The sequence below is a fragment of the Falco punctatus genome (genome assembly GCF_963210335.1).
Source record: "Falco punctatus genome assembly, chromosome: 7".
NCBI classification, from domain to species: Eukaryota; Metazoa; Chordata; class Aves; order Falconiformes; family Falconidae; genus Falco; species Falco punctatus.
Window position 1 is genome coordinate 1,322,224 of NC_137587.1, and position 27,302 is coordinate 1,349,525.

Here is a 27,302-nt window from a genome sequence, read left to right on the forward strand (position 1 = left end):
ACCCTTTACAAGAAAGTTGTGCCACTGGATTTCTGACTGGAAGTGGAGCAATGACACAGGAAGGCTAGTGTAACCTTAATGGAGTTCCTTACTTTTTTACTAAAAAAAAAAAAGAAAAAAATAAGGAAAAAAAGGAATGAAAAAGAATAATCTTCCCCATCAGCCCAGTGAAATCCAGCAGATTTGGGGTTGGGAGTTCTTGAAGCTGATCAGTGGAGCTGCTTTCCAGCTATTATAGAACAAACTACATTTCTTGATATCAAATGAAGGTTTGTTTTTTCAACTGGAATTTTCTTTTTCTAGGCATCATAAAAGCCCAGTGAGCTGGACAAAATGCTTGTGAGATAGGTAGGATGAATTTGGTCTTACTGTCAGGATAGATGTAGTGTATGCTAAACTTTATAAATGTCTGAGAGAAATGAGCCAGTTGTTATTGGTGGTGTGGAAACTTGGAAACTGAAGCAATGCCTTTTCATTTAGTGAAATAATCACAAGATGGTTGAGGTTGGAACGGACCTTTTGATTTCATGTAGTTCAACCCCCTATCTCAAGTAGAGTCAGCTAGAGCAGGTTGCCCATGACCATGTCCAGATAGCTTCTGAATATCTCCACAGATGGAGACTGCACTGCTGCTCTGGGTAACCTGTTCCAGTATTTGACCACTCTTAGAGTAAAAAGGGGTTTTCTTGTGTTCAGATCAAATTTCCCGATTTTAGATTTCTGTCCGTTCCCTTTTGTCCCATCAGTGGGCACTAATGAGAAGTGTCTGGCCTCCTTTTCATTCCCTCCCATCAGGTGTTTGCACAGATGGATAAAATCCCCCTGAGCCTTCTCTTCTACAGGCTGAACGGTCCCAGCTGTCAGCCTCTCCTCTCGCGAGAGATGCTCCAGTCCCTCAGTCATCTCTGCGGACCTATGCTGGACTCAATCCATCTTTCTTGTATGAGAGAGCCCAGAGCTGGGACGGACCATAGCTATGGTCTCACCAGTACTGAGCAGAGAAGAAGGATCGCTTCTCTCAATCTGCTGCTCTTCCTAATGCAGCCCAGAAGGTTGTTGGCTGCCTTTGTCACAAGGATGCATTGCTGGCTCAGGGATAGCTTGTTGTCCCCCAGGACCGCAAAGTCCTTCTCTTCAGAGCTGCTTTCCAGCCAGTCAGCCCCCAGCAGGTGCTGGTGCTGGGGGTTATTCCTCCTGAGGTGCAGCACTTGGCACTTACCTCCTGTTGCACTTCAAGGGGTTCCTGGGGCCCGATGGCCAGCCTGTCCAGACTGCTCTGAACGGCAGCGCAGCCTCCTGGGGCACCAGCTGCTCCACCTGCTTGGTAACCTCTGTGAGCTTGCTGGGGGTGTGCTCTGTCCCCTTGTCCAGGTCATGAATGAAGATGTTAAACAATCAAGAAAGGCCTGGGCATGTTAGAAAAGTCACGTTCCTCACAGGAGGTGGCAGGGTAGCCTGGCTTTGCGAGAGAGGAATTCCTTATAGTAACATCTTGCAGATGGTATCTAAATACCTAATTCTTTAAAGTGCGATTCTCCTTTCTGACATGCCCTAGACTGGCCATGAGCTTTCTTCAACCCAAGCTTCTTCAGAGCATTTTTGGAGCATCTTAAAATATGTCCTTTGCTGGTTGTAGTAATACAGATATTTTTCTTTATATATTTTTCTTTTTCCTTCTCATTTCTGTCTCATTTTGCCTTTCTGTGGACCTCTGCTCGAGGTTCTCCAAGTTCCTTGGTGCTAAGCAAAGCTGGACATGAAGCACTGTAAGGTGGTACACAGTGACGTCAGAGAGTGCAGCTTTCTGTGTTCTTTCACTGTGACCACCAGTGTACCCAGTTCTTTTGCTCGGTGATTCATGCTAAACCACAGCTTCCCATTGATTGATCTTGCGACGCACATGATCTGTTGGCAGAAAGCTCAGAGTTCTGTTTTTACTGGGTGTCAACAACTTCCCTGATCTATTTTAGACTCTTCTTCCAGGCACTCAGATCCTCTCAGGCCTCGGGTCACAGCAGATAGGCTTTACACAACCTGGAGACTATGGGAGTTGGGTGCTTCTGAAGGAGCATGTCGTGCTCACTTACCTGAGCTGCAAACTGCTTTGTTATGTGAGGCACGTTCGAAGGATTAAATCCGCATTGGTACAGTCCCTACTCCTGCAGGCAGGGTATTAGTAAGATTTAATGAAACACTTTTGTCATAAATATTAGTTTCAAGTAACCCCCTACTGAAATAAAGAAAAGGAATTCCTTCTCTCCTCAGCTCTCACTTTGCTCTCTCGCATGTCATGCTGTTGTGAGAGAAACTGCTTTCTGGGTTTTATGGCCAACTAGATTTTTACCTGATAAAAATATTGCTACTACTGACAGTAAGCGTGTGGGTACTAAGTTAACCTGTCAAACTGTAATAAACTTGGAAGAGCACAGCAGATCTGGATCAGAACTCTGCTGTCTCGCACAGCCATGGAATTTCTGACCTGCTGAGATCCCTAAAGCTCTGTCACTGCTCACCGGGCCGTAACTGAAGCTGCGTGCAGGCGGCTTTCCCGAGATCCAGCAGAGCCGGGGCAGTGGCGGGTACCCTGCTGGAAGCTGGCCTTGCGTATGCACACACGCGTGATCTGACGGTTCATCTGCCTGTGGCTTCCATACAACAGTGCGGGGCTGAGCACCGCTGTAGGGCCTTGCTCAGCGCTGCGGGTCCGGTGGGGTGGGGACCCGTCCGGGTGGCTGGCCCGGGTGGCAGGTTGAGGGGCAGTAACGCCCAGCGGCGAGCCGGCAGAGCGGGCTGGGGCGCGTGCCGAGGAACCGGGGGCATCTTCTCAAGTGGGAGCTCACAGCCTGTCCCAAGCCATGGTGATGTGCAGCCCTGTGACACCCGTGTTTCTCTTACCCCTGCACACTGGGTGGGTTTTTATAAAAATGTCGTTACAATTAACTGTAAAAGGAAAACTTTTCTGCTTGGGCTGTTCCACTCAAAAGGTGCGTCTGTTTCTTCTTTTTCTGAAAGTTTAGTTAAAGTATAGCTAATCTTCTGGAGTCTCTTATGATTTATTTCTGCCCCGCCTGAGTTGCCTGTGCAACCACCTATCCTTGTTATAACCCTGACGTGGATTCTGTTCTTTATACCTGTCTTTCCCCCTCCCCAGGAGGCTGCCAAGGGGATAACGTTGTGTCGTTCATATTTGCAAGGTCTGAATACCCTCTGAACATCAGGATCCCAAATATGAATGTTTAGTCTCCTATTATCTCTCACCATGGCCTGGGGGTGCTCCAGTTATTACTGTAATATTATTATTACTACTGAAAATAAATATCAGGCAAGTTAATATCAGTTCGCCTTATCTATTCAGCCCCACTCTGTGTAGGAGAGCTTTGTGCAGCTAACATCCCTTCAGGGAGTCTATATTAGATTGATGAGAGAACAGTGAATTACTTCTTGTCTGGTTTATAATATGCTGATTATGAAAAAATCTGCCCAGGATGATCTAGTGTTCTCAGTGCTGTGAACGGACTCTGGGATTTGTTAAGAGGGTGTTCTTGTCCAGCCTGTTGGGGGAAAGCAAAACTGTTAAAAATTTTTTTTTATATATATAAAGCTTGCCTTGCTCCGCTATTCTGCTTGAGACCCTGTCAAGCCCTTTCTGCTGCTGAGAGAGGGTTGACCTTAGAGTTTCATTTGTTCCTCTCTGCCAAAATGCTAAATCCGTACAGTTGCAATATCCTTGCTGCGCTAGGCATTGTCCTCATTGAGGATTTCATGTACATGTGGGCGAGACCTTCCACTGATGTAAATTCACTGTTAATACTGGTGGGAGGATGCTGATTTACACCTGCCAAGAATTTGCAGGGTTATTTTTCATTCTGGCATGTTCCTTCACCCGCCCTGGGAGAGACTGTTGTTATTGTGCCAGACAAACTTTCTTTTTTTCCCTTCAACTCCTCCATTCCCTGGGAGAGAGCCCCCCCTCCCACCTCCATATGCCTGCTTATTTGTGTGTCCGCGTCACCCCTGCCCCTGGAACGGGGAAGACCTCAATGAAACCTTTGGTTTCTCACACAGAGATCTCTTGCATCATCGGCTCAAGCTGTTCATGGGTGACGTCTACCGACAGCTTTGGAAAACCGGACTGGGTGTTATCTCCAGTTGGTGTCCTGGTGCCTCAGGAGAGGCAGCAGCTGCTTCTGGAAAACCGTTCCTCCCATGGAGATGTTGAAGGTAGGCAGAGTTGCAGCTCACCTTGGATGGGCACCGGCTTTCTCCCAGTGCTGAGGCAGCAACAGGAGCCAGCAGGCTGAGGCCTCTGGCAAAGGGCACTAAAAATGCTGCCGCTGTCTGGTGTGGGCATGGCACCCGCCTCCCTGGAGCGCTGCAGTGCCCCGGAGCCACCAAGGGCCATGTAACACGTGTGCGCTCCTGAGCTGTGCACGTATGGAAACAGCCAGCTCCTTGATACGCCCGTTTATATCTCCCTGTTTTAGGATAAAAAGAGACGGGGGTTTTCTTAGGAAACTCAGTCCTTTACAAGCCAGGGCTGGCTCCACGTGTCTGCTGTCTGACTTGCAAAATCTTTGGCTTTTGGTTTGTTGGACATGTCTTCACTCTGCTTTGTTTGGTTTCTTCTCATTCCTTGTATCACTTCTTTACTTATTTCCCTCATTTTTACTTTATTCTTCTATCTCTACTTTCTGTTATTTTTTGGGTTTTGTGCATAGTCCTTTCCTTTCTTCTCATGGTTCCTTTCTTCAAACTCCTTATCCATTTTACTCTTATTATCTCTCTTCCATCCACACTGTGTGTCTCTTCTTTTTTTTTTTCTTTTTTTTTTTTTTTTCCCTCACAGGGGACATTTTCCTCCTGAACACCAGTAGGCTCCCAGATAGATGCGAGTTCAGCCTGCATAGCCCCATCCTGCCTGGGAGCTCGGACTCTTGCTTGCTGGAACTGGCCATATGTTCACAGGATGCTGTTCCTCTCCTCCAGAGGTTCACAGTTGAAATCAGATATGTGGAGACAAACAGAAATACAATAATTTCTCTGAGACTTGGCCATGAGGAGGATGCCGGGTAAGACAATCAATTTGCAGCTGTTCAGACTTTGACTTGCAGGGTAGGGTGGAGCCCCTCCAAGCCACTGTTTATCGGTGTCTTCTCTCTTCTTGAGATCAGTGCTGCTGTTACAGCAGAAAATGAAGGTAGAACCACCAGGGCTGAGGCATGCAGCTTCCTGACAGGGTGGCTGAAACAGACCCAGGTTTTGCCTGTCCCCTTTGCAAACAACGCGCTTGTGTAGGACTCGCTCTTCCTCCCTCACGTTTGGAAGGGTCGGGAGTGGCTGGCTCTCCCGCTGGCGCTGGGGCTGTAGCTGTAAAGCGCATTCTGTCCAAAGGCTGCCGGGGCAGCGTGACTGGTATTTCTAAGTATCCACAGGATCCCATCATTGTTACAAGGGTCACGTTTGTCATTTTGAGGTAGGGTTAACATTACCTCTTCTGTAATCTCCTCCTCCAGCTGCTGAGCTCAGGAGCATCCTCTTTTGCTTCACTTGTGGAGTTCAGGGAAGGGAAAAAAAGAGGCTAGAGGAGAGAAGAGGTAAAGACAAAAAAAGAAAGTGCAGCAACTGTGGATCTTGTCCTGTATTCTCTTCTCTTTGATCTTCCCAGTGTATTCCTTTGTCATTCCTGTGCGTAGCAGAATGCAGTAAGGAGGAGAAATGGGCAAAGGGAATGAATCACAAAACAGGAAAAGGAGAGAAGTCCACATGTCATCTGATTTTGCCATTTTCCATGTACTTGTTTTTCCTTTGTTGCAATCTGCCTTGTGTGAACCTGGGTCAGACATGTGAGCTTTCTATTTCCATCACCTGACTGACTCCCGTGGAGAACTTAAGCAACAGATCCCAGTGCTTGTTTTCTTTGAATTCTTTGGTACTCCCCAGGCTGCCATGGGGATCTGTAGCCAAGACTCCTGGTCAGCCAAAGATAGCAGAGTTTGATGGAAAAAAAAGTGTTTATATTCTTTCAGCTCCCTCTCTCTCTCTCCCCCTGCTTTTAGCTATTGCTCACTTCCTTCCTGGCTACACCTTCCCTTTCTTCTTGCCAATTTCAAGGAATCTGTTGCATTTTCCAGGATCAATTTCTAATGTCCTTTTTTACCTACAGCTGCCCTTACTGCCTTGAGCATTTGACAAGCCTCCACAACTGCAGGCACAGCTCTATAGGTCATCCTCTATATGAACTCATAAAATAAGCTGCTGATAGACCTAGCTGGCCGGACCAGGCTTGATCACTGCAGCATGTCTGGGATGGATCGTGGATGTTGTTTAACAGCTTATTTGAGCACTGCAAAACAATTCTATGTGAAATCAAGGTTATAATCTCTCTGAAAGCGATGGCATTTAGGTGTTTTAGAATGGCGATAGCTGTACTGGGAGTTGGCATAGACACTGGCATTCCTATTTCTTAGTGAGGGAAATGAAGCACTAGTTAGCTCAGAGGGTTTAGCATTAAGGTTTTAAAGGTGGAAGGTGATTGAGTCCTGTTTTAAATCAGGGTAGAAAGGAGAGATAGAGAAGAGGTAAAACAGGGCTAGGAGCCATGTTAGGTCAAATGCTCTTTCTCCCCCCTCATTACAGGTAAATTCTTTAAAACCTCTGTACAATTCCAGAAAAATCTGGGTGCGCAGGCAGAAGAAAATTTATTTCTAACACAGTGATTGAGCTGCTTCTTACTGGGCAGGTAGTCTGAAATGAACATTCTCTGCATGATTAAGATTTTAACAGGTTGGCTCTTAAGAAGAGAGACCATCCAAAAGCGTACATGCTTTCCAGGAGCTTTCCACAGGGAGTGAGAATTCTACATGTTTTCTGTGTTAACCAAACACTACTGCACAATTTAGAGCAGAACAAGGAGGACAATGAGCAAATAATCTTGAGACAGATGCCTATGTGTAGTACATGGTTTAATCATTGACAATTACTGCCAAGGGATTGTCTTGAGACCGGAGTGGAAACTTAGATACAGAAAAAAGGCTAGTGACGCTTTTCCAGATAATCAGGCACTCTGGATAATCCTGCTTTAGTCCCTTTTGTCATCCCTCAATTTCAGGATCAAGCTACTTCATCATAAATTCCAGCTGCACCAGACCCCTTCAGTGAACTGTCCTCTTTCTGGACTTAGAAATCTTCTCCTGATGGTGTTTTCTCCTTCAGGATCCATCAGCTACACAGCTCCCAAAAGCTTAGATATGTGTCATACACGAGAGAAAGCTGCTGTCCTGTCCATCTGGCTAACTACTAGGGTTTATTGTTAAACTGGTTGTATTGAAACTGCTGCTCATTTTTTCACACACAAACCCTAGCGAAAGAACAAAGATTCGGATACCATGTCCTCTGGACAAGCAGGACAAAGTCACAGCATTTATTGTTATATACCACATCTATAGGGCGTGGGTGTTCTGAGTTACTGCCGTTAGAGGGAGAACCACTGAGGGAGCGAGGTGTTTAAAATTCTATGTATTTACAAAAAATATATGAAACTATATTTCTCATTATCTCAGTAGAACTCAAACATCACAAGTTGAAACCTTCTTCATCTGGCGCTTGTCTCTGAAGTCTGTCTTTACAGTTACAGTGTTTGTTCAGGTCACATCTAATGTCTTTTTTACTATTTTGCTTATCCCACCTTTTCCCTCTTCATCACGCCAACCCAGAAACAGTCACAGCTGGAAATTCTTCTGAGTCCTGTCTGCTTCTGTTTTGAATGGTTTCACGTTCTCCTGTTTGCTGTTGACCACAGTTATTTCAGTGTTGTCAGCCGAAGCTGTTTCAGTAAGGAGCTAGTTTCTTTCAACTGTTAGGTACTCCACACTGCAGTGAAAATAAAAAAGCATCACTTGGGGCAGGGATAATCTTTTTCCCTTTCCATGGTCAATAAGCCAAGTTGATTTTGTTCTGTTTTCTTTCTGAAATATAAAGTACTGGCCATGATAGTCTTGTTAGGGTGAAAAGCAAACAGTTCATGGCCCTGTGCACCCATGGGTTTTCGGTTAGTCAGCATCACAAAACAATTATTTCTTAGGTTTTTGTGTCTTCCCCCTTTTTTTTTGAGGGGTGGGGGATGTATGTGCCCTAAGGCACCCTGCCAGCTTCTGAGACACTTCTAGAAACTTACCGTCTTGGACACCTCTGTTCTACTAATGTGATTGGTTTTATCCAGAGAAGTTATTTAACTTCTACTGTCATACATGGAAGCATTGCCATATAGCTAATCTGAACATCTAGAAACACGTATGGTCATTTGGGTTTCTTAAATTAGGTGCCCAACTACATAAGCCTTTGAAAAGGAGTAGCCTGGTAAGCATCCTCAGAAAATGCCTAATACGTACTGACAACAATGAGAACAGCCATTTCGATTAAAAAACACAGCTAGAAAAGGAGAGGCTGTGCAGCTGTTGTAAAAGACTATGATTTTTGAACACTAATCTGGGAGTATGATTTACTGCCCCTCATGCTTCTGTTGAAATGGCACCCAAAAATACACTGGGTCAAATAAGAACCCTCTGACGGGGTGGTGAAGGCAGGAGGGCTAGGCACATGTTCTGCTCTCTGCTGTTTCCTTTCAATTGCAGTGACTAGAACTGGGTGCTTGCGAAGACTTGCAGGCAACAGCTTCCTGCATGTAGGAAAGTAACGCGGAGCTGCTAGGTGGTGTGTTCACTGGCTGAGCCTAGAAGCATTTAGCCTTCATACCTTTGGGCAATAACCCAGGCAGTGAGTCACCCGATTTCAGGAAAGGTTTCAGTTTTCCTGTTCTGCTCTATTCAGTTTTTCATTTTGAATGGATAAAATGTTCTTTTAATATTAAAGTCTTCCTTAAAATTAATGATCAGTTAACTCTGTTGGGTATGGGAAGGCATGGCTTAGAGAGCGTGGTAAGGAGCGGGAAGAAAACTTTTGCTCGTCAGAGGAGATTGAGAGGCTAATGAAAATCAAAGTTGAAAGTACAAACCAAATGTTGAAATTACAGGTTTGCAGGGTTAATCTTGAATACTTTTGCTTTAAGCATCGGGTTGCTTTCAACTCCAAACTTTCTATCCATGCAAATTTCTCAAGATTATGTCAGACTCTGATGACTCTCATACATACAGATCAATTTTTACATCTCTATTTAGAAGAAGAGTAATATTACCCCGTTACTTGAGATCTGGTTTGACATAAGATCAGTAGTAAAGGTATTGCCAAGCTTGCCTTATCTGGAAGCCTGCTGCAGTGATCCATCTTCTCCTAGATCAACAGTGGGCTTCATTCCTGATGCCATTAAGAAAATTAAATTGGCTCTGACTAGCCCCTGTAGGGATAGTGGGACCAAGAAAAGAAGGTGTAATTATTTACAGCATTAGAAATCTTGGTGCCGTTGGATCTTAGGGGCAAGGCTTTCTCTGAAGGGGAATACCTTGATGATGATGAGACTCCATACACAGAGGTACTGTGGGTGATGCAAAGCTACTCATCATTTTTGCAGTCTCTGGATGCTTGCCAGCTGTTGCTGCGGTGTTATAAATGGAATCGAGTTTCAGTGCTAGAGATATTTCAGTGCAGAACTGGAATGTTTCACGGGACCTTAGGGCTCTGCCTCAGAAAAGCTGCCAGTTGACACAGTAGTGGTTTAAGACAGTGGCCTCACTCTTCTACCAGCTGCCCCTGTTCTCCCAGCAGAGATGGCAGAATGGGCGGTGTGTCTTTCTCAGTTGTGATGTTTCAGAGCTTGCTTTATTGACTTAGATCACTAGTGGTTTTCATTTATTTTGATATACCAGGCTACAGACAGCAAGTTCCAAAGCGTCTGGCTCATAAACCATGTAGGATTAAGGTGCAGCAGCTGAACTAGTCATTGTTTTCAGCTGTGGGCAGTATCTCTTCGGCTGTGCTGCTAGCTGGGACATGGGCTGTGAATCAGAGGCTGTGGGCTGCAGGCTGCTGCGCTCGGGGCTGTCATAACACCGGCAGTACTGTGATGCTTCAGCTGCGGGGTGGGTTGGAACTTGGTGGAGGTACTAGGACTATGTCTCGGTGCTTGGAAGGTCTAGTATGCTCTAATAGGTAATTTTGAAAGATTTAGAGAGTTCCCTTACTTTCAGTGGCTCATTGAACTGATTTGATTAAGGCCCGTTGGTTTTTGTGGCCAACAGGATGCAGCGGAGGATGAAGCAAGCTGTGCCATGCGGCGGGGGGATTCATTCTGGGTCAGAGCTGAACGGTCCTGGATGTTGTGCCACAGTGTGGTGGGGAGGGATGTATTTAGAAGTGTATTTAGAAGATATATTTATAGGTGCTGGACATTCCTGAAGCTGCACTGTAATACAAAATGAAAGTAAAGCAGCTGTTCTGCTCTGGTGGGTCCTAGAGATGGTGCAGTTGTGGTTCAGGGCTGGACGTTTCTGAAACTGAATTAAATTAAGTTGAACTATTGAATATGATATGATAGGGCAGGAAACAAGAAATAGGGTCATCTTGATAAGAGTAGCTCGACTTCAGATGAGTTTATGGTGTCTGTGTGTATTTACGTGTGTACAATGGCGAATGGGGAAGATGGGGGCATGCCATAGACGGGATAGTAAGAAACTCTCACCAAAAGAAGGTGTATAGTTAGTTTGTGGAGGGAAGAATGAGTTAGGTAACTAATCAGTGGCAAGCAAAAGCAGAGAGAGAAATAAAAAAATGAAGTAGCTTTGGAGTTTTTTGTAAGTTACAAATTAGGTGGTCTATGATGTTTATATTGTGTCCAGCAGAGATGTTTGTGTTTGCCCAGATGTTGCTCTCTAATGTGTTTCTGGTGCAGGACGAGGGCTAGGTGATCACTTCATGGCAGCTGAAGGTGTTTCCCAAATGAAAAGATAATTCTAGGAGCAACACATCTGAACACGGTGGCCTGGCCTCCTTATCATCCCACTGGCACTGACTTAGAGTCACTTGCCCAGGGTGTCCTTGGCAGCAACAGCAGCACATAGGGTACGGGTAAATTTATCTCTGTCTGGGACTCTTCAGGAGAGCTTAGAAGGATTCCTTTGTCACTAGCCTTGCTACAACCCCTTTACAAAATAATAACCTATGGTTTTAACTGTATTTTATTGTCTTAACATGAGGTAGAAGGACAATTTTTAAAAATAAAATTAAAATTAAAAGATTTTTAAGAATCCTACTGGATTTTTTTAATGGTACCTGAATACCCTGACTTCCATCAGGCTGATTTGAGTGAGGCACTTTGAAAATTCCCATTCGGTATCTCTCTCTAGCTTTCAATGCCTAACAACCATCTTTAAAATTGGAGTGTGTGGGACCGTCTTGTCTTTCTCAACTGCCACAAGTGCTGCGCAGCTGCAAAACCTTTGCTGTCTAGGGGCTGTGGCATTTGTTGTGCTGTGAAATGTAAATTGCCAGAGCAATCTGCGTTTTCTGGAACACCACTTCGCTTCTTCCTCTTGCTTTGTGGGTGCACTTGGGCTTGTTAAGCTGGGAGATGACATAGAGAACACACAGGAAAAGGTTCTCGCACTTGACACAACCGAAAAACGTTCAAGGCCAGACATTTACTTCCAGAGCACACAGTGTCAGGGTTAGCTTGAAGAGATCCAGAGACTTGTGCAGCTGCTTGGTTGATCTCTACTTGCAAGAGCAACAGAACACAACCATGCATGTGGAAGGCACGTTTGGAGGCGTGTCCGAAATTGGTGCTAATTGAAGCCCCATTTTAACTTAAGAATCATTGGGAATGGTTGTATCTTTTCATAGTTAGCAATAAGATCTGCAGTGAAGATAACTGAACGTGAGCTTGTTAGGCTGCACACCCCCTGTTTTATAGTAACACCTGCTTGTTATGTTGGAGTTTACACGCGTTGATCTATTCCCCATGTGGATACTATTGCTGCTGTTTGGGATAGTGCAGAACCTTTATGCTAGAGAGTCTATGGATTCCAGTGTGCTCTGTGTGTGTCTGATAGCTCTTGTCTTCTAGGATGAAATGGAAATACCTGACGGCCCAGATTGGCCGAATAGAAAGACCTTTTAAAATCACCTTGCTGTATTCAAACTGTGGAGCAGAAGAGCTTGAAGTGTTGGCAGTGGGCTCCTTGCAACTCAGGAACTGCTTTCATGGTATGTTGCAATACAGTCAGGTTTGGAATAACCAAACGCAGCCAGAAAAGAGCAGCATCCTCGCCAAAATTGGTGAGAATGGTCAGGGAGTCGATCAGATGGGATTTAAATGCAAGTTGAGTCTCCTCTGGGATTTCTGGCAGTGCTTACCTTTCAAGGGTCACATTGGTGGGTGTGTTATGTGTGTGCATGCAAGTGTACATGCTCCAAAGGTAGTGGTGAAGCTCAGAATTATAGAACTGATTGAAGCGATCCTCTCCGCTTTTCAGCTTTGCTTTGTTTGATCTTTTATGTCATTTGAGAAAACGACAGGGATTACGCTGCATCCAGCAACAGGGATGGAAAAAAGTCTTTGCCTGGATTATTTTAGCATTTAATACTTTCCTTTCTTAATTAATCAAGAACAAAAGACTACCCTGTGTTACCAAAGCTTTTTCCATACTGGGGCTCTATCATGCAAATCTATAATGAAAAGAAACATTGATTTGCACTCTGCATTTGCTACTGCCAGGCTGAGAACTTCTGTCTAAACTGAAAATAATTGGAACGTAATTGTTTTCTCCAAAGTACTGAGTTCTCAGCTTAGAAACCCTCAGTTTTACCTGGCACGTGGAGTGCTGTCATGCGAATGGTCCTCGGTAGCTGTGCAGAAGCTGGCTAATGTCATTTAGGCTTCTTGGAAGTACAAGAGTCTGTTGGCACAGGGAGCCTGCAGGCTGGAGACATTATCATCTTCACTCCCTGGTCTTGGTGCATTAATAAAATGTTCTTGCCTCCATTTTGCAGACACTGTAGGAATAGCTTGGAGTGTAATGTGAAAAGAGAATACTGATTTCACAGAGCTGTTTCATAATTAGCATGATCAAAACCAGTCTCATGATATGAGATATAATTATATTGCAGTCATTAATCTTTTCATTTAACAAATGTTATATTTTTAATGTAACGGGGTTTTGACAGTCATGGAGTTTTGAGGGGATGCATACAGCCTGAAGCACTATGCTAAACACTCCATTTCGAAATAAGCTGGTGCATGTACCCAGCACAACACAGTGCCATGAAGAAACACCATTTCTGACCATGTTACCTGGATAGTTGCAGAGATGTCCTTTTCTCTTTCTTCTGGAATTGGTTCCCTAACTTTTGCATTTATTCCAGAGCGATAATAATCCTAGTGGAACTTCTGTGCCAGGCTCTGCTAAAGGGGAGCAAGTCCAGAAGAGACCTACAGAAACCTGCAGGTCCATAACAGGCACACACACGCACATCCACAGGACAGGCTGGGTGCACTAAGAACTATACTTTTGGGAAATATCAGACTTAAAAATTGTGTCCAGCCTGGTTGCTGGGTCCCTGTGCAGTCAGTCAGGTGCCCCCGGGTACAGCCGACCAGGCTAGCTGGGGTGCACGAGTGGAGGTCCCGCACAGCGAGCCGGCTCACTGGGGTGGCAGCTGTGTTCCTGGGCTGATGGCACAGAGCTGGCACGGGAACGTGCCCGCAGCGTGAGTGGCAGTTGAGGCTGAGCCGCAGTAGGGCACAGCAGATGCGTCTGTCGGGACTGGAGGGTACCCCTGCCCCCTGCAGCAGTGTCGTGCAGCATGCCACAGCTGCCTGGCGGGAGCGCAGTCACACGTGCAGAGCCGACAGCACCACGGTAGGACACTGCAAGGTCCTTCTTTTATTATTATTTTTTTAAAAAATGGATTATCTAAAGACAGCACAAACAGAGAAGACAGTGCATGAGAGAGAAAGGAGCAATAAATTTGGTCTTCGTGAGAACTGTGGTGATCTGTAGGAATCTCATGCTGGGTAGAAACCTAAGTGGTAGAAAGTGGAGGTGAGTATCGTTTGTCACCCAAAGGACACTTTCTGAGGTCCTAGATGCAAAGGCTGATACAGTTGAAGGGTCATACACATTCTGCCAACTCATCTCTGGGCTTCTTTCTCTTTTTTCCTTTAGATAAAGAAAACCAAGGTCTTTCTGTATATGACAAAGGCTCCACCTTCCCCTGCCTTCATGGAGGCTGTGTCAGCCACCTACGACTCTGTGAATTCATCAGTGACTGCCCTCCCGGAGAACAGGAAGGAGTGAGGTGTGGTGAGTATGTGGCACGGCGCTTCATGGGAACCTTCCTCCCATTAGAAGAAATAATTTAGAATTAAAAATAGCTTAGATTAATTTCATCTCTAGATTAATTCAGTATTTGGCTGCCTAAATTATTTTAGCCTATTTACATTAATTGGATACCAATATTCTCTTTGAAAATTCACCCTATATAGGATAAAATGGCTTTGGGGTTTTTGGTTTCCTTTGCTTTTTTAAAATATTGTGGTAAGGAGCCCAGTAACCTGCTTTTCATAGTTGGTGCTATTTCAGAGAAAGGCGAAACCTTATATACATGTCTGCAGTTGGGTGAGAAATTCCTGCTGGATCCAAGGTCTGAACCTGCCTTCAGTGGAAGGCACTGATCACCGTTCTAGTGCCCCAGCCACCAACATGGGCGCAGATCTGTCCCCCCAAGATCCCAGTTCAGTTCTTACTGCACACCATGACAGAGAAATCCCCTTCCTTACTCAGTATGTGTGGTGTTAAGAAGCATCATTTACCTTTGTCGCAAGTACGGTGGCAGAGATCTAAAATGATAACTGATTTGCCTTCCTTTAAGTGGACATGGAAAACTCTGTGATGCCTGCAATTTGATGTGCAGTAAGGCCTTTACAAACACATGGCAGTGATTCACCATTCTTTCGGTCGTGGGAGCTGCAGTTTTGCACAGTATTTAGAGCGGGACAGAACTGCAAAGTCTCATATATCTCCAGAAGCAAAGTTCTGGCTTTCTGATGGTGACTCTGGAAATAAATGAATGAGACCTATTCATATTTTGACATTGAAAAACTGTGTAGCATAGGCTGGGTAGCTTAATCAGCCGCAGTGAGTTTTACTTTTGCTGCTGTTTGTGTTCTTCTGCAATCAAGTTTCTCCTATTTTCCTGCTTTTTCTTATTCTCCATTGTAGACAGCCTCCCAGAGGGTTCACATTGCTCTTTTGAAGAGGGTCCATGTGGGTGGACACTGAACGAAACTGCAGCATCTCCTTGGTCTATTTGGGGCTTTACTGAAATAATTCAACATCACTCATTTGTAGGGTCTACCTTGCAAGCCACTGGTGGTAGGTTCCTGATAGCGCTCTCTCACTCTCTGTGAATGTGTGTGTGTATGTATATATACAACAGCCTTGAATGAGGTTTTTTTAATTGATTTAAAATTTCTGGCATCATGGCCAAATGAACTTTTAGCATCAGTATTACCTATAACAACTTTAAATGTAGCTAAAATTAACTTTTGAACATGATTCAAAACGTTATATGAAACAAGTTCTGCAACGAAGTTAACATGAAACTATCAGAGACTAGGATTCTCCATCACTTTAAAGAATTATATAATGGATTATCTGTTCTCTGTATATACTTCTTCCCTCCTTCTTCCTCTTATGAGCTGCGCAATTGCAGAGTGCTTCAGCAGCAACATGATGGCTGCTGCATCACAAAGTAAAAATTGCCTGACAGAATAAGGCTGCTTGTAGAAACAAATGCTTTGGAGGCCCTTGCCAGGCTCTGCCAGTGGGTTAGGAAGAGCACCCTATGTGAGTGATCCCAAGATAATCATACATGTTGTGTGCCATAGAATACTACAACAACAGCAAAAAAAAGAGTCAGATAATTCCCAGAACTGTCAGCTTGGTAAATAAGGAGGCCAAACACTCACATGTTCAGGTTGAAAGTCAGGAGTGTTAGCACAGATGAATCTTGCCTCAGAGTTCCCTACCAAAATGAAGGGTGTTCAAATGAGTGTCCTCTTCATCTTTTGAGAACTTGTAGAAACTGTCCCTGCGAATAAAAGCTGCAGATAAGCTCTTCCAGCCCAGTGTTTGTCTCTGCAAGTCTCCTTTATGCTCATGGTGTAAGAATTAGGACTGATCAGGAGTTCATTGTGGGTTGGTGAGAGCCCCGATATGGGAAGATACTTGAGATCTGAGGCTGATGCACTCGCCTTCCAGGAAGGCATTTGGGATGTTGGCTTTTGTGCTGCTGAAATCTACCAGGGTGCTTTTTGTATCATCATTAATAGATTTGCTCTCAAGCCATGTTTGTCATCTTATACTGAGCTTCAGCACAATGATGTTACATTATTCCAAGAGAGTATAAAAAAAAGCAAAACATCATCTATTGTTTTCTGATTCGCTTTTCTGCTCACAGGACACTTCCTCTACCTTCGAGCAGACAGCAATCAGACGAGTGGTATGGCCAAGGCTTACAGTACCAGCTTGCCAGCCAGTATTGCCACTGAAGACTACCAGGTATAGCGCTCTGCCTTAGCACTTTTGTAGGCTCTGTTTGCACGGCCCGTTCTCCTGTGCCTCTGCACACCCTACAGGACACTGGAAAGCAGAAGAGTTGGCTCTACCGCCCAGCTAGCTGCTTGTTGGAAACTGGAAAGGAGACGTGAGGTGCATCCTCAGTGAGCGAAAGCAGAGCCCCCAGTCAGCCCCTCAGTATGGAAAGCTCCCCAGCCTGGCTGCACCGACTGTTCCTTGGAAGGGCTGCCAGCACCTGGGTCGGGTGAGATGGCCTGGATTTGTAGGAAAGGGAGCTGGCTGGCTGGGCTGCCGAGCCATGCAGGATGCCTGCTGCTGAGACTTCTCTTCATAAATTCTGCAACGCTTTCATAACAGTTAATAAACTTGACAGTTTCATGGAGAACAGGAGTGTGAAGTTAGTAGGGATTAGATTTTCCAGGAATAGATTAAGATAATAAATTCTGTTCACATTCTTCAGGAATTTTGAAAGGTGAGGGCAACCTGGCATAGATAAAATAACATAACCTGCCTTCGGCCCAAATCTCTACAAAGAATAAGAGGAGCTCTGAGATGCTGGAATTAAAAGTATTAAATAATACTGTACTCATAACACTTAAGAAAATTAAGCTGCAAGTTTGAGCTGGCGTCCAGCCCTGCTAAAGAAAAACAGAAAGCTTTGATGCCTCCTAATTAGAGCTGGCAAAAGAAATAAAGTGCAGGTGCCAAAAATGTAACCAGCATTTATATTTATTTATAAATCTAGGTCAAGTTTTCTGGGTAATTCCAACAAAACAAAATGTGCTTCAGCTAGGTTCACAAAGCCAGGAGGAGGAGAAGCAGTAACTGTTGCTTGTGGTGTACAGGTCACAGGAGACCTGGACCCATTCTCTCCTCCGCTGCCAAGGACTTGAACCCCCGTGTCAGGAGCGAGGACGTTCCCGTGGCTGTTTGTTGCAGCGTGTGCCTGTGCGTGCTCCCTTTGCTGCTGCTGCTGCTGCGGGCCTCTGTAGCAGAAGGGGCAGGGGAGCACTCAAAGCAGCGGTGGAAATAGCAGTCCGCTCTTGTGCCAAGGTGGAAGTGGCTGCTCCTAAGAGGAACGAGTCCTGCTTCAAAATGCCTGGTGATCCGGTTGCCCACCTGTTATATGGGTGCTACAGTCCAGATGGTGCCTATGACTTGGAGCAAAGGTCTGGACTGAGGTTTCCTGCCTCAGGAGACAATTCCTTGTTTCGAGGGTCCCTGGGGCAGGGCACTCTCCCTTGGGGTGCCCCTGTGCCCTATATGGTGTCTGGGTATAGACCGAGCCATGCAATGCAGCGCCTTAACCTGGGTGGTTACAGTGGGAATCCTTAAAAGATTTAAACTGCGGTTCAAACCCTTTCACAGGAATCTTTAAGCTGGTGAGAACACCGGAGGAATGCGGTTAGGGTTGGGTTTCTACAGTAACCTAACTCCAGGGGAAGCATCTAATGGTAGGCATTTCTCGAGCTGAAGCCTGTGTTGCTTTGCTTTCCTGCTTGTTCCTGAAGGAGGTAACAGGGAAACAAGCGCCCACTCGCCCAGGGCTGCCCGAGGCCGTGGGTATTGCCGTCAGTGGCAGGAGAGCCGCTGTCCCAGGGAGTGTCAGTCAGGGGGTCTCCGCTGAGGAAATTCCATGCCAGGAGCAGTGACAAGTCATACACAGGCAACAGGGGGTCTTGGTGGTGTGTGCAATTAAACAGATTGACCCAGGATCGAAGGTTGGGTGTCTCAGATCCCCGGGGAGGGGAGAAATGAGTACCTTTCCCTTTTTATCACAGGGTACCGTTCCTTTCCTCTTCTTCCTCTGTTACAGGTCCAGTTCTCAGTGCATGTTTTTGGCAGTTACAATGGTACCGTCTCCTTCTCTGTCCGGGGAGAGATAAAGGGAGCTCCAGTCACCTGGCCCATGTGGGAAAGGGCAGGCAGCTGGAGCGACCACTGGTTTCTCATCACCTTTCCAATGCCAGTGCTTCAGAACCGGTAAGAGCTCCACTGGCAGCATCCAGGGCTCTCCCTAGAGATCTAGTGAATCGTTACTGTCTTTGTTGTGAAGCAGCACATTCATTCTTGCCTTCTTCCAAGGCCATTTCTACTGAAAAAATTGCAGAGTGCTGTGATTACGCTTGCTAAGGAAGCATTCTGTCATGCATGCATCTTCGTGCACGTACTCAGCCGGCTCAGCACAGGCCCACGCCGTGTGTCTGCGCTTCCACGCAGCCCTGGGCAGCGCTTAGGTGTGGGGAACAGGAGTGTCAGCACTGGAAACGTTTTACCCATCTGAGAAAGCCAGTGTACTTTCAGTGGTAAAGTGCTCCCAGTAGGGAGACGGGTATGTTGGCGTAGCTGCACCTTGTAGTTCCACAGTAAAACCAGCCACGTGAGTCAAACGAGTCTAAACCCACGGTCAGCCCAGACAGCCGCCTGGTGAGGACCTGTGTCGGTGCAGCCTGGGCAGCTGCCGGCCGTTCATCGCCACGTTACTGATGCAGCAATCTCAGCAAAAGACTGCTGCCCAAATCAGCCTTGCACTAACGTTTTCACAGTTTTACATGTGAAAATACAACATGACATTGGTTTCCAAATGAAGTCAAATACTGAAGTTTCAAAGATTTTCAACGCAATCTAATTTTGATGAGGTATTTCTCCTCCCTGACCCAGTGTCATTCAGTCTCAAGCCATGTAGCTGGTGCTGGAAGCTCAGCTGGTTATTGTGCATGGCACAAATTATTTTTAAATTGCTCCCAGCTGTGTTTGCGCATGTTCCTCAGGAAGGCCTGTTTCACATGACACTTAGGAGAGAAAAATCTCAGTCTATACAGTGAATATTATAAATGGGAAAATATCTACCTAATATTGGCAATGAAGGATGTTTCAAAACTCCATGGATTAGGAGGTGTGAGGGGATTCCTTTTAACTCCAAATATTCTCTGCATCTTTGTGTAAAAGACTAAGGGATTTGGCTCTGGAAGCGACAGCAATTCAGACCCAAGCAGCAGTAAAACTTGGAGAAGAGAAAATGTTGTTCTACCCTCTTTCTAGTTTAATTTCATGATTGCCTTTGGTCTCAGCATTGTCATGTGTTCACCATATGCACCTTTGCCATGAATTATTCCGTTAGGATAGGCTAGGTCTGCATGCTGGCAGTGTATTTAATATTCTTGTCTGACACAGTCTGGAGCCCTGTGGATTAGCATCTGTTTAGTTCTGCATATGTAAAGTATGACCAGTGAATTTGTCCAGAATAGCTCTTTTCCCGAGGTACTCTCATGTGGACCTAACTGCAGCGGAGTCCTGGGAGCTCTTCAGAGGTATTTAAGACCTTCTGCCTCCTCTGATATTACGGTCCCTTATGCTTGTCCCCTGAAGACTCTGATTTCTGCATCAGCCCTCAGTTCTGAAGCAAAATGGATCTTGTGTGGCCGGGCGGAATGGATGGCAAGAGGCTTTAGGCAGCACTGGCCAGCACTGCTTGGGAAATACTGGTATTGAAATACTGTAATGTTTGAAACGGTTGAGCACCTAGACAAAACCAAAGAAGTCGGTATGTCATGTGTGCACATGCTTTGACACTGTTTCAAGTAGTTCAATCTTGTTTCGCTTCATGTAACCTTTTTGTATGCCATTTTCAAACAAATTTTAAACCGATTGGCGGGACAGTGGCAGTCCAGGTGGGTGAGGCTGAACTGCTCAGCCGAGCAGGCAGACCTGTGCTGGCCAAGGGGCTAACAGGAGGGGTAAGTTGCCATTTGCTGCACCCATCTATTACAGAAACAGAAGCAGCACACGCTTTGCTGGCAGGTGTTGCAGGTATTTGCCCCAGGTGAGGACAAACCCCGTCTTTGTGCTGCCAGGACATGGGCTCTGTCCCAGGCCTCTTGCCTTGTTCTTTCCGTGCTCTGCTCCTGCTTCGTCTCACCTGCTTCTGCGAGCACTCGCCACCTTGCTTGCTTTTTTCATATACTCATCTCTCTTCATTCTCCTTCAAGCTCCCATTTGTGAACCCATTTTATCTTTCTCATGCTTCCAGTTGTAATTTCCCTCTCTGAACTCCTCCCTGCTGCTTGTTTCCATCTCACTTCCAGCAGCTGCTATGTCTCTGTGTGCTGGTTTTTTTGTTAAGTTTTAATTCCTTCCCTGCACTCCTGTTCCCTTCTCCTTCCGGTGATTTCTTGTGCATTTTTGTTTTGATGATCCCAGCCTTTCTGTTTGGCTGTTTGGCTGCTCCCTAGATCTTGGCCCCAAACCCGCCGCACACCCAAGTCCAAGCTCCCCTGCCATAAATACCAAGGGAACTCCCCAGCCTCTCCAAGAGGCTACCTTTTTCGCTCTGGATTCGGTTTGGGCAGCTTTTTTTCTCCTGTTTAGCCAGGATCAGCAAAAGAAAGGAGGACTGGGGAAGAAAAAGTGTATTTGTTACTTTGGAAGGGCAGTTCTCGCTTCATGTAGCTGAAACAGGACCTGATGCAGTTCACAACAGCACTGCCGTGGAAAGTACTGTTTAGCCCTAGACTTGGAGATATCCAAGGAAGAGGAGACTTCAGGATTAAAAAGGTTCTACCAGGCATGGAATGGCAGGGATTTAAATTTTCAAGGACATTTTACTAAAATTTATCATACAAAAGGGGAAAAAAGCTCATCCCTGCCATGTGACTCTCTTCCTCACAAATTTCAGTTCCCACTTGCAAACCCTGGTAGCACAGAGCACTTAAAACAATGTCAGCATTTTTGGGCATGGTCAAAGTGATGAATCCCTGCATTGCCTCATCCTCAACACTAGGAAAACATTTTGACTGCTAGGCAAGTCATACCAAATCACCCAAAATAGAAAAGTTCGGCCTAAATTGCTTGAAGGTTGGCGAAGTTGCAAACAATTGTAAACGGAGGCATATGGTGAACCACTGCTGTACGATGGTAGCACAGTTTGGTATAAACCTCCGTGGGTGCCTTTTCTGTATATTTGTGGGTGCTGGCAGCTCTCCTTGGTAACGCAAACTCCAGCAATGTTGTGCTTGGGGAATTTTTTTAGTACAGAGTTTGGGCTGGCATGTCATTTTTCTGTATCCTGAATCTCCAAGAAACATGTGTCCTTCTCTTGCTGTGAGAAAGGGTTATATTTTTCCCTGGTTCCTCAAAGGGATGATAGCCCGGAGCAAAGAGGGTGGGAGGGGACAGATCACACAAGAAAGGGTAGACATGAGTCGCAACACAAATAGTTGCTGTAGCAAGGCATGGAGGGCTTGATGGGGCCAGAAGTAGAGCAGCCTTAGCGGATAGGAGAAGACTATGGAGGGGATATATAAGTAGTTTTTAGCAACAGCTTCCTCCAGTGAATGTATTCCTTAGGAGAGAAGGAGGACAAACTACGCAGTCTGCTGATCAGCCTCCCAGCGGGGCATCTAAATTCATTCGCTTGGTTCACACACACAGGGAAAAAGGCTGCTATCAGGGAAAATGGACAGGCAGAAGACCAGACACCAGAGAGCTGGAGAGTGTAATACGCTGGAGTCAGCAAAATGAGCTCAATGAGCAGGAGCCCTGGAAACCCCTCTGGCTAACACAGCACAGAGTTCAAAAGGCAAATTCCTCCCCTTTTCTGAAGTTAGGAGGGAGGGGAGGCATACAGAGCCCAGAGCTTTTGAGCCATCTATTCTCATGCACTGGGGGAGGGCAGTGCTTCCCCAGGCTCCCACTCTACTCAGCTGGAGCAGAAACCCCCCTGCAGGCGCAGAGCCATGGCCCTCTCCTGCTCTGGCTCCACGGACCAGATGCAGCAGCTTGAGCGGAGTGAGAAGTGCCCTAGTCCAAGGCTCAGGGTGCCGTGACTTCCTCTTCCATCAAATGACTGGGGGAGTTACTGCCTAGTTTCAGTGGACTGATGTACAAGGTCTGAAAATGCACAAGTATTGCTAAACCTGCTAAGAAAGAGGCAGGCTTCTGCAGGAAGGACATCTGACGGCAAATTCCCCTGCTAACCCATAGCTAAGGCAGTGGTTACTCAAGAGACCCTTGATTTGCATTTGCTGCACCAGCACTTACTCCCAGAGTACTCAGACCTTGTAGGTGTGAACGCTTCCATTTAAGCACCAGGGACCATTCCTGAGTTGGGGTAAAAGCAGCTGATCCCTAAAGATTTTGATGCAGCTATGCAATGTTATATTAACTGTGGATATGGACCAGCATTTGGCCAGTGGGTGGAATACGCACACATACTTTATTGCCAATAATTTTGGGCAAGCGCGCTCCTAGGGTTAATGATTAATGCATAGGCAGGTCAGTGCTTGATCTCTCATAAATCATCATTGAGCTTCACCAGTGACAGCAGTAGAGGTCCTCTCCATATGCTTTTAATAAGCTCTAAATGGACTGGACATGAGACATCTGTTTATTTCTGAAATTTAATGAAAAACAACTCAGTCCCATCCATTAGAGGGAGATCCCTCAGCCAATTTCCTTTCTTCCTTGTGAATTCACAACATGGCAACGCACTTGGGACATGGCAGACCTCCTAGATAAGTAGCTAAACACCTGGTCATGGTGGAAAAAGATGAGACAGCCCAGAAAGATAATACTTCAGGAAGTTATGGCTGAAATTTAAAATGTTCTGACCTTCAGCTGAAATAAACTCATGTCACCTTGTTGAGTTACGTTGGCTGAGGAGCAGGCTCCGGATTCCTGTTTATTTGGATATTGTTTTTCTGTTCAGTTTTTATTCTTTTTTCTCTTCCATTTTGCACAGGTCTGATTCCCTGTTCCCTGTTTTAATGACTGTTTATAGCAACTGAATAAGGATGTTTGTGTGTGTATAACTGTTAGTGAAGGACAGTAGCTTGTGTTTCTACGTGTGCATGCAGATAGTAGGGGAAATAGGGCTCTTGTTTTTGTTCCCCATGAAATGTAGCATTATATGAATGTTGGTTGGTCCTCACTAACTGTTGACATGTGGATAAGACTTCTAGCAAGCCCTTTTGGCTGCTCAGCAGGGCTTATCTGGAGGAAACGTTCTAAATAGTGATGATCATGGTTTGATGATATGAGAACATTGTATTTTTAGGTTTTGGGGTTTTTTCCCCCCCTGCCCCTTTGTCTGTCTTATCTAAAACTTCTGTCTTATTGCAAAGGTTTCAACTGCAACTCCTGGCAACTTGGGGCTGGAATTCCCGAGCTGACATTGCTGTCGACAATATTACGTTTGGACTGGACTGCTTCACTGATGGTGAGCCACAAATGTTGCAGAATCCCTTAAAGAGCTGGGGTACTGTAATCAGCACCCCACAGATCCAGGACACACACGCTCTGTTCTCGGATCACTTGTGTTAGCTTTTGCAGCACAATGCCATTTGATCTCAGACCTACTGGAGATTGCAAGTAGAGGCAATTTTATAGTGTGTCAGCCTCCTAGTGCTCTTTTTTTCTCTAATCTGGGGTATCCTGTATCACGTAGTTGAGACCTGTCTGTGTGTCTTGGCAAGAAACACTCAACTTATTCCTTAGCCTCTAAGTGGAAGGATTACATCACCCTGTCCTTCAGCAGTCCCCGCTGACCCATGCACCCCGGCAGTTGAGAGCTGAAGAGAATTTGTTGAAATCAAAGGGGAAAGTCACCATATTTTAGTGTGGAGGAAAGGAAGAAAACAAAGGAATAAAGTGACTCTGACAGTAAAGTTTCGATTACTGCAACAAGTTTGTTTTGTTCTGCAAGGAGTTATGTCCACTGTCGCTGCTAGATGTTATATATATACATATATATATAACAGATGTGTTTTCCTTTGCTTCGTTACTGCAGACGTGGCTGACAACAGTATATTCCACGGTAAAGCAGAGCCAGTGCTACCCTCTGAAGCATGTTAGTAAGAGTTGGATTTTCTTAGCAGACAAGTGGAAAGAGGTTAGATACTTGAACCACTTGCAAATATTAGAAGCTGCCTTATTTTTGTACTTGGAGAAAATACCTGTGTGCTCTGTTGTAAAGAAACGGGAGACTATGCAGCACTTGAATTGTGACTTCTGTTGCAGACAAAGTGCATCGCTGGGCCTGTGTCGCACGCGCAGTGCGTCAGCATTTAGGGTGGTAGCGCGTCTCTGCGGAAGCTAGCTGTAGCCTGACATCACATGTGGGAAGGCTTATGTCAGAACAGACGGGTTAAAAGCTCATTGACAAAAGCGCCTTTTCCTTCCCAGCTTTGTCCCCTTCGGTCTCCTGTTCTCTGTCCCTTTGGTCTGTGGGCACTGAAACCACCCATCTATAAAATGCTGAGCATGCACATTTTCATTTAAAAATAAGAGGAAAAGATGTTTCCTGATGGTAACGTCATTTATTCACTCTAACTCCTTAACAGCCCTGGCTCCCATACACCAAAGTGTTTGGACCTCCATGCTAACACTTGGTTTTGAAGTCTTTTGAGGATACTGAAGGGAGTGATTCCAGATGCTCTTGTGCCAGCTGATGTGCCCCCAACTGCTCGAGTTTACTGCCCTCTTGAAAGCAATACAGCCTCCAGTTTACCCACAGAATTTTGCTGGCTCTGGTGTAGGGATGTATCCTTTGGCAAATAGGTGCTGCATAAATGCTACTGCAGCAAAGTTACCAGAGTTTGTCCAACAGAACCCCCAAGTTACTCCTTGCTTTCAATTAGTATAAATAGCACTTATGTCCAGGAGCAGCTGGCACTGATGCCATCTGGGGGGGTGACCCAGAGATATGTGACTGACGCAGAAGACAGACATCATGAAGGAAACACGTTTCTCAGAAACGTTGCACTTGCCACTGTTCCTTGAATTGTCTTTGCAAATTGACGTTTTCTCGCCTCTGAGGGCAGCCACGTTGCATTTGTCTTCTCATGACTTTAATTCAGTTAGATGGCAGAGAAGCCCAGCAGCTCTGCTGTGTTTTCAGTAATGAAATTATTTCTCCCTGGCAATGAGAGGTTTCAGATGTCAGAGATGGAGCCAATTAAGATCCAAGCAGCAAATTCTTTGCATGAGGGCAGCAGGAAGGTTATATGGCAGGAAGGAAGAATTTGCTGCTTACTAGGATGTAAATATTATTTTCTCCACCTATTTCAATTCAGTTGCTCTACAAAACCCAGTGCAGACTCTGAAAGCACTGCTTGTCTACATGCAGGCTACGAAAGAAGGTGAGGTTTTCCATATACCTCAAACTTGGGAGGAAAGATTCAGTAAGGTTTAGGAGGAAAACAAGTGGGTGGTGAGGGCAGCTCAAGGGACACCAATAAGGACACAAACCAAACAGACTGGTTTTGGATGGCACCTCCTGGGCAGTGGCATATGTTTTCCCTGTGAAAAAGGTGAGATGAAACCACCTTCTGGTTCATACAATCACCTCGTGTAAGACTGTGTCACAGACCAGGTGACATGGGTCTGGTTCGTTGTGAGGACTTCTAGGGGACAGCACAAAGGTGTCTCATCGCTGCAGTTAACTAGTGCTTTCAGAGAAGAGGTCTGCATTTTGGGTGTCTAAATATGAAAATGCGGGCTGGGACAGCAAATAGGGTGCTGGTTGTTGCCCTCCTCGGCGCTTGTGTGATCGCTGCTTCTGCTATTACCTTTTGCTGCTCAGAGCACAATGCTGTTCCCGTTAGGATCGCAGGTCTCTGGTCTGTCAAAGTGCACTCTGCTGCCCTGGTGTAGGCACGACATTTCCTTCTGTGCATCATTTACAGCTTCCAAGACTGGTTTATAAATGGGAAGGGTGACCAAAGAGAGCTTTTGGATAGCCTATCTCTGGTGCGTGACTTGGGAGTCCCTGACCCAGCAAAGGCTGGTTCTGTTGACCTGCCAGCCTCGTTGCTTGAGGTGCCTGGTGGGGGGGCGGTTCAAACCTCGTTACCGCCTCATTTTGCCGATTTAAGAAGGTGTTGACTAGAAATGCAATAGATCAGCCAAAGGGATGGGGAAGGGGAAAGCTGGTGCAGTTTCCTCATTCTCTGTTCCACTCTAGGACAAGCTGGAGAGACTTCCAGGAATACTCCAGCCTGCCTCAGGAAGGTGGGATCTCTGAGCAGACCATGCACACTTTGAGGATCCTGTGGGGCACCTTACTCTGATTAATCCCGGCCACAGGACCACTACAGCTTTTTTCACTACAGTCCCAGAGACAGAGAAGTAGGAGTGAGTTACTTTAGCTTTTTGCACACAGGAGATGCCCTGTCTTTCTTCTTTCCACTTCCCTCACTCCATTTTCAGTGTGAAAATCAACAGCATTAGCTAAATCCTGGAGGAAGGAGTCCTGTGCTCATCTTTTTCTGGTTATATTTTTCTGATATCTGGACACCTTAACATGAATGAAGTCTTGTGCCCTTCCATTCACTTACAGACAACACGCTGGCCATCAGAGGAGGAAATGGAAGCTAAAATAGACTGGAGCACCAGCCCCTGGATACCAGGGCTCCACCATGTTTGTAGGAAATGCCACCTGACCTCTGATATGTATAAAATATCAGCCTTCTAACAGTTCATGTGGACAGGGTGATGCTCAGCCTGTCTTGCAGCTTGTCTGCTGCTAAGCACGGAGGAAACAGAAACCTTCTTCCAGCACGTGAGGGTTTGTGCCTGTTTGGAGGAGGAGGAGAGGTTGTTTGTTTGGAAATGAGGCATTGCCTTGGGATACTCGGTCGAGATGCTGCAAAAAAAAATCAGTGCAGACACACAGACCGACTCTGTTTCAGAGAGTGATTTACATTCCTTTGCTCTGGCAAACACAACCAGACTTCTTGTACATCTCTAAGTATCTGAAACTGTGATGACCCTTGG

The 27,302-nt window shown here is 45.7% G+C and overlaps 1 protein-coding gene across 1 annotated transcript in view; it reads left to right on the forward strand.

Annotated features, from left to right (window-relative positions):
* The window catches only part of LTK (leukocyte receptor tyrosine kinase), a 79,497-nt gene that overhangs the window by 22,384 nt on the left and 29,811 nt on the right, over positions 1-27,302 (forward strand). The window contains exons 2-9 of the mRNA XM_080396339.1: positions 4,066-4,221; positions 4,847-5,069; positions 12,014-12,153; positions 14,115-14,252; positions 15,171-15,323; positions 16,411-16,511; positions 18,346-18,512; positions 23,651-23,745. Coding sequence (XP_080252465.1) covers positions 4,066-4,221; positions 4,847-5,069; positions 12,014-12,153; positions 14,115-14,252; positions 15,171-15,323; positions 16,411-16,511; positions 18,346-18,512; positions 23,651-23,745 — 1,173 coding nt within the window. The remainder of the gene's footprint in view (positions 1-4,065; positions 4,222-4,846; positions 5,070-12,013; positions 12,154-14,114; positions 14,253-15,170; positions 15,324-16,410; positions 16,512-18,345; positions 18,513-23,650; positions 23,746-27,302) is intronic.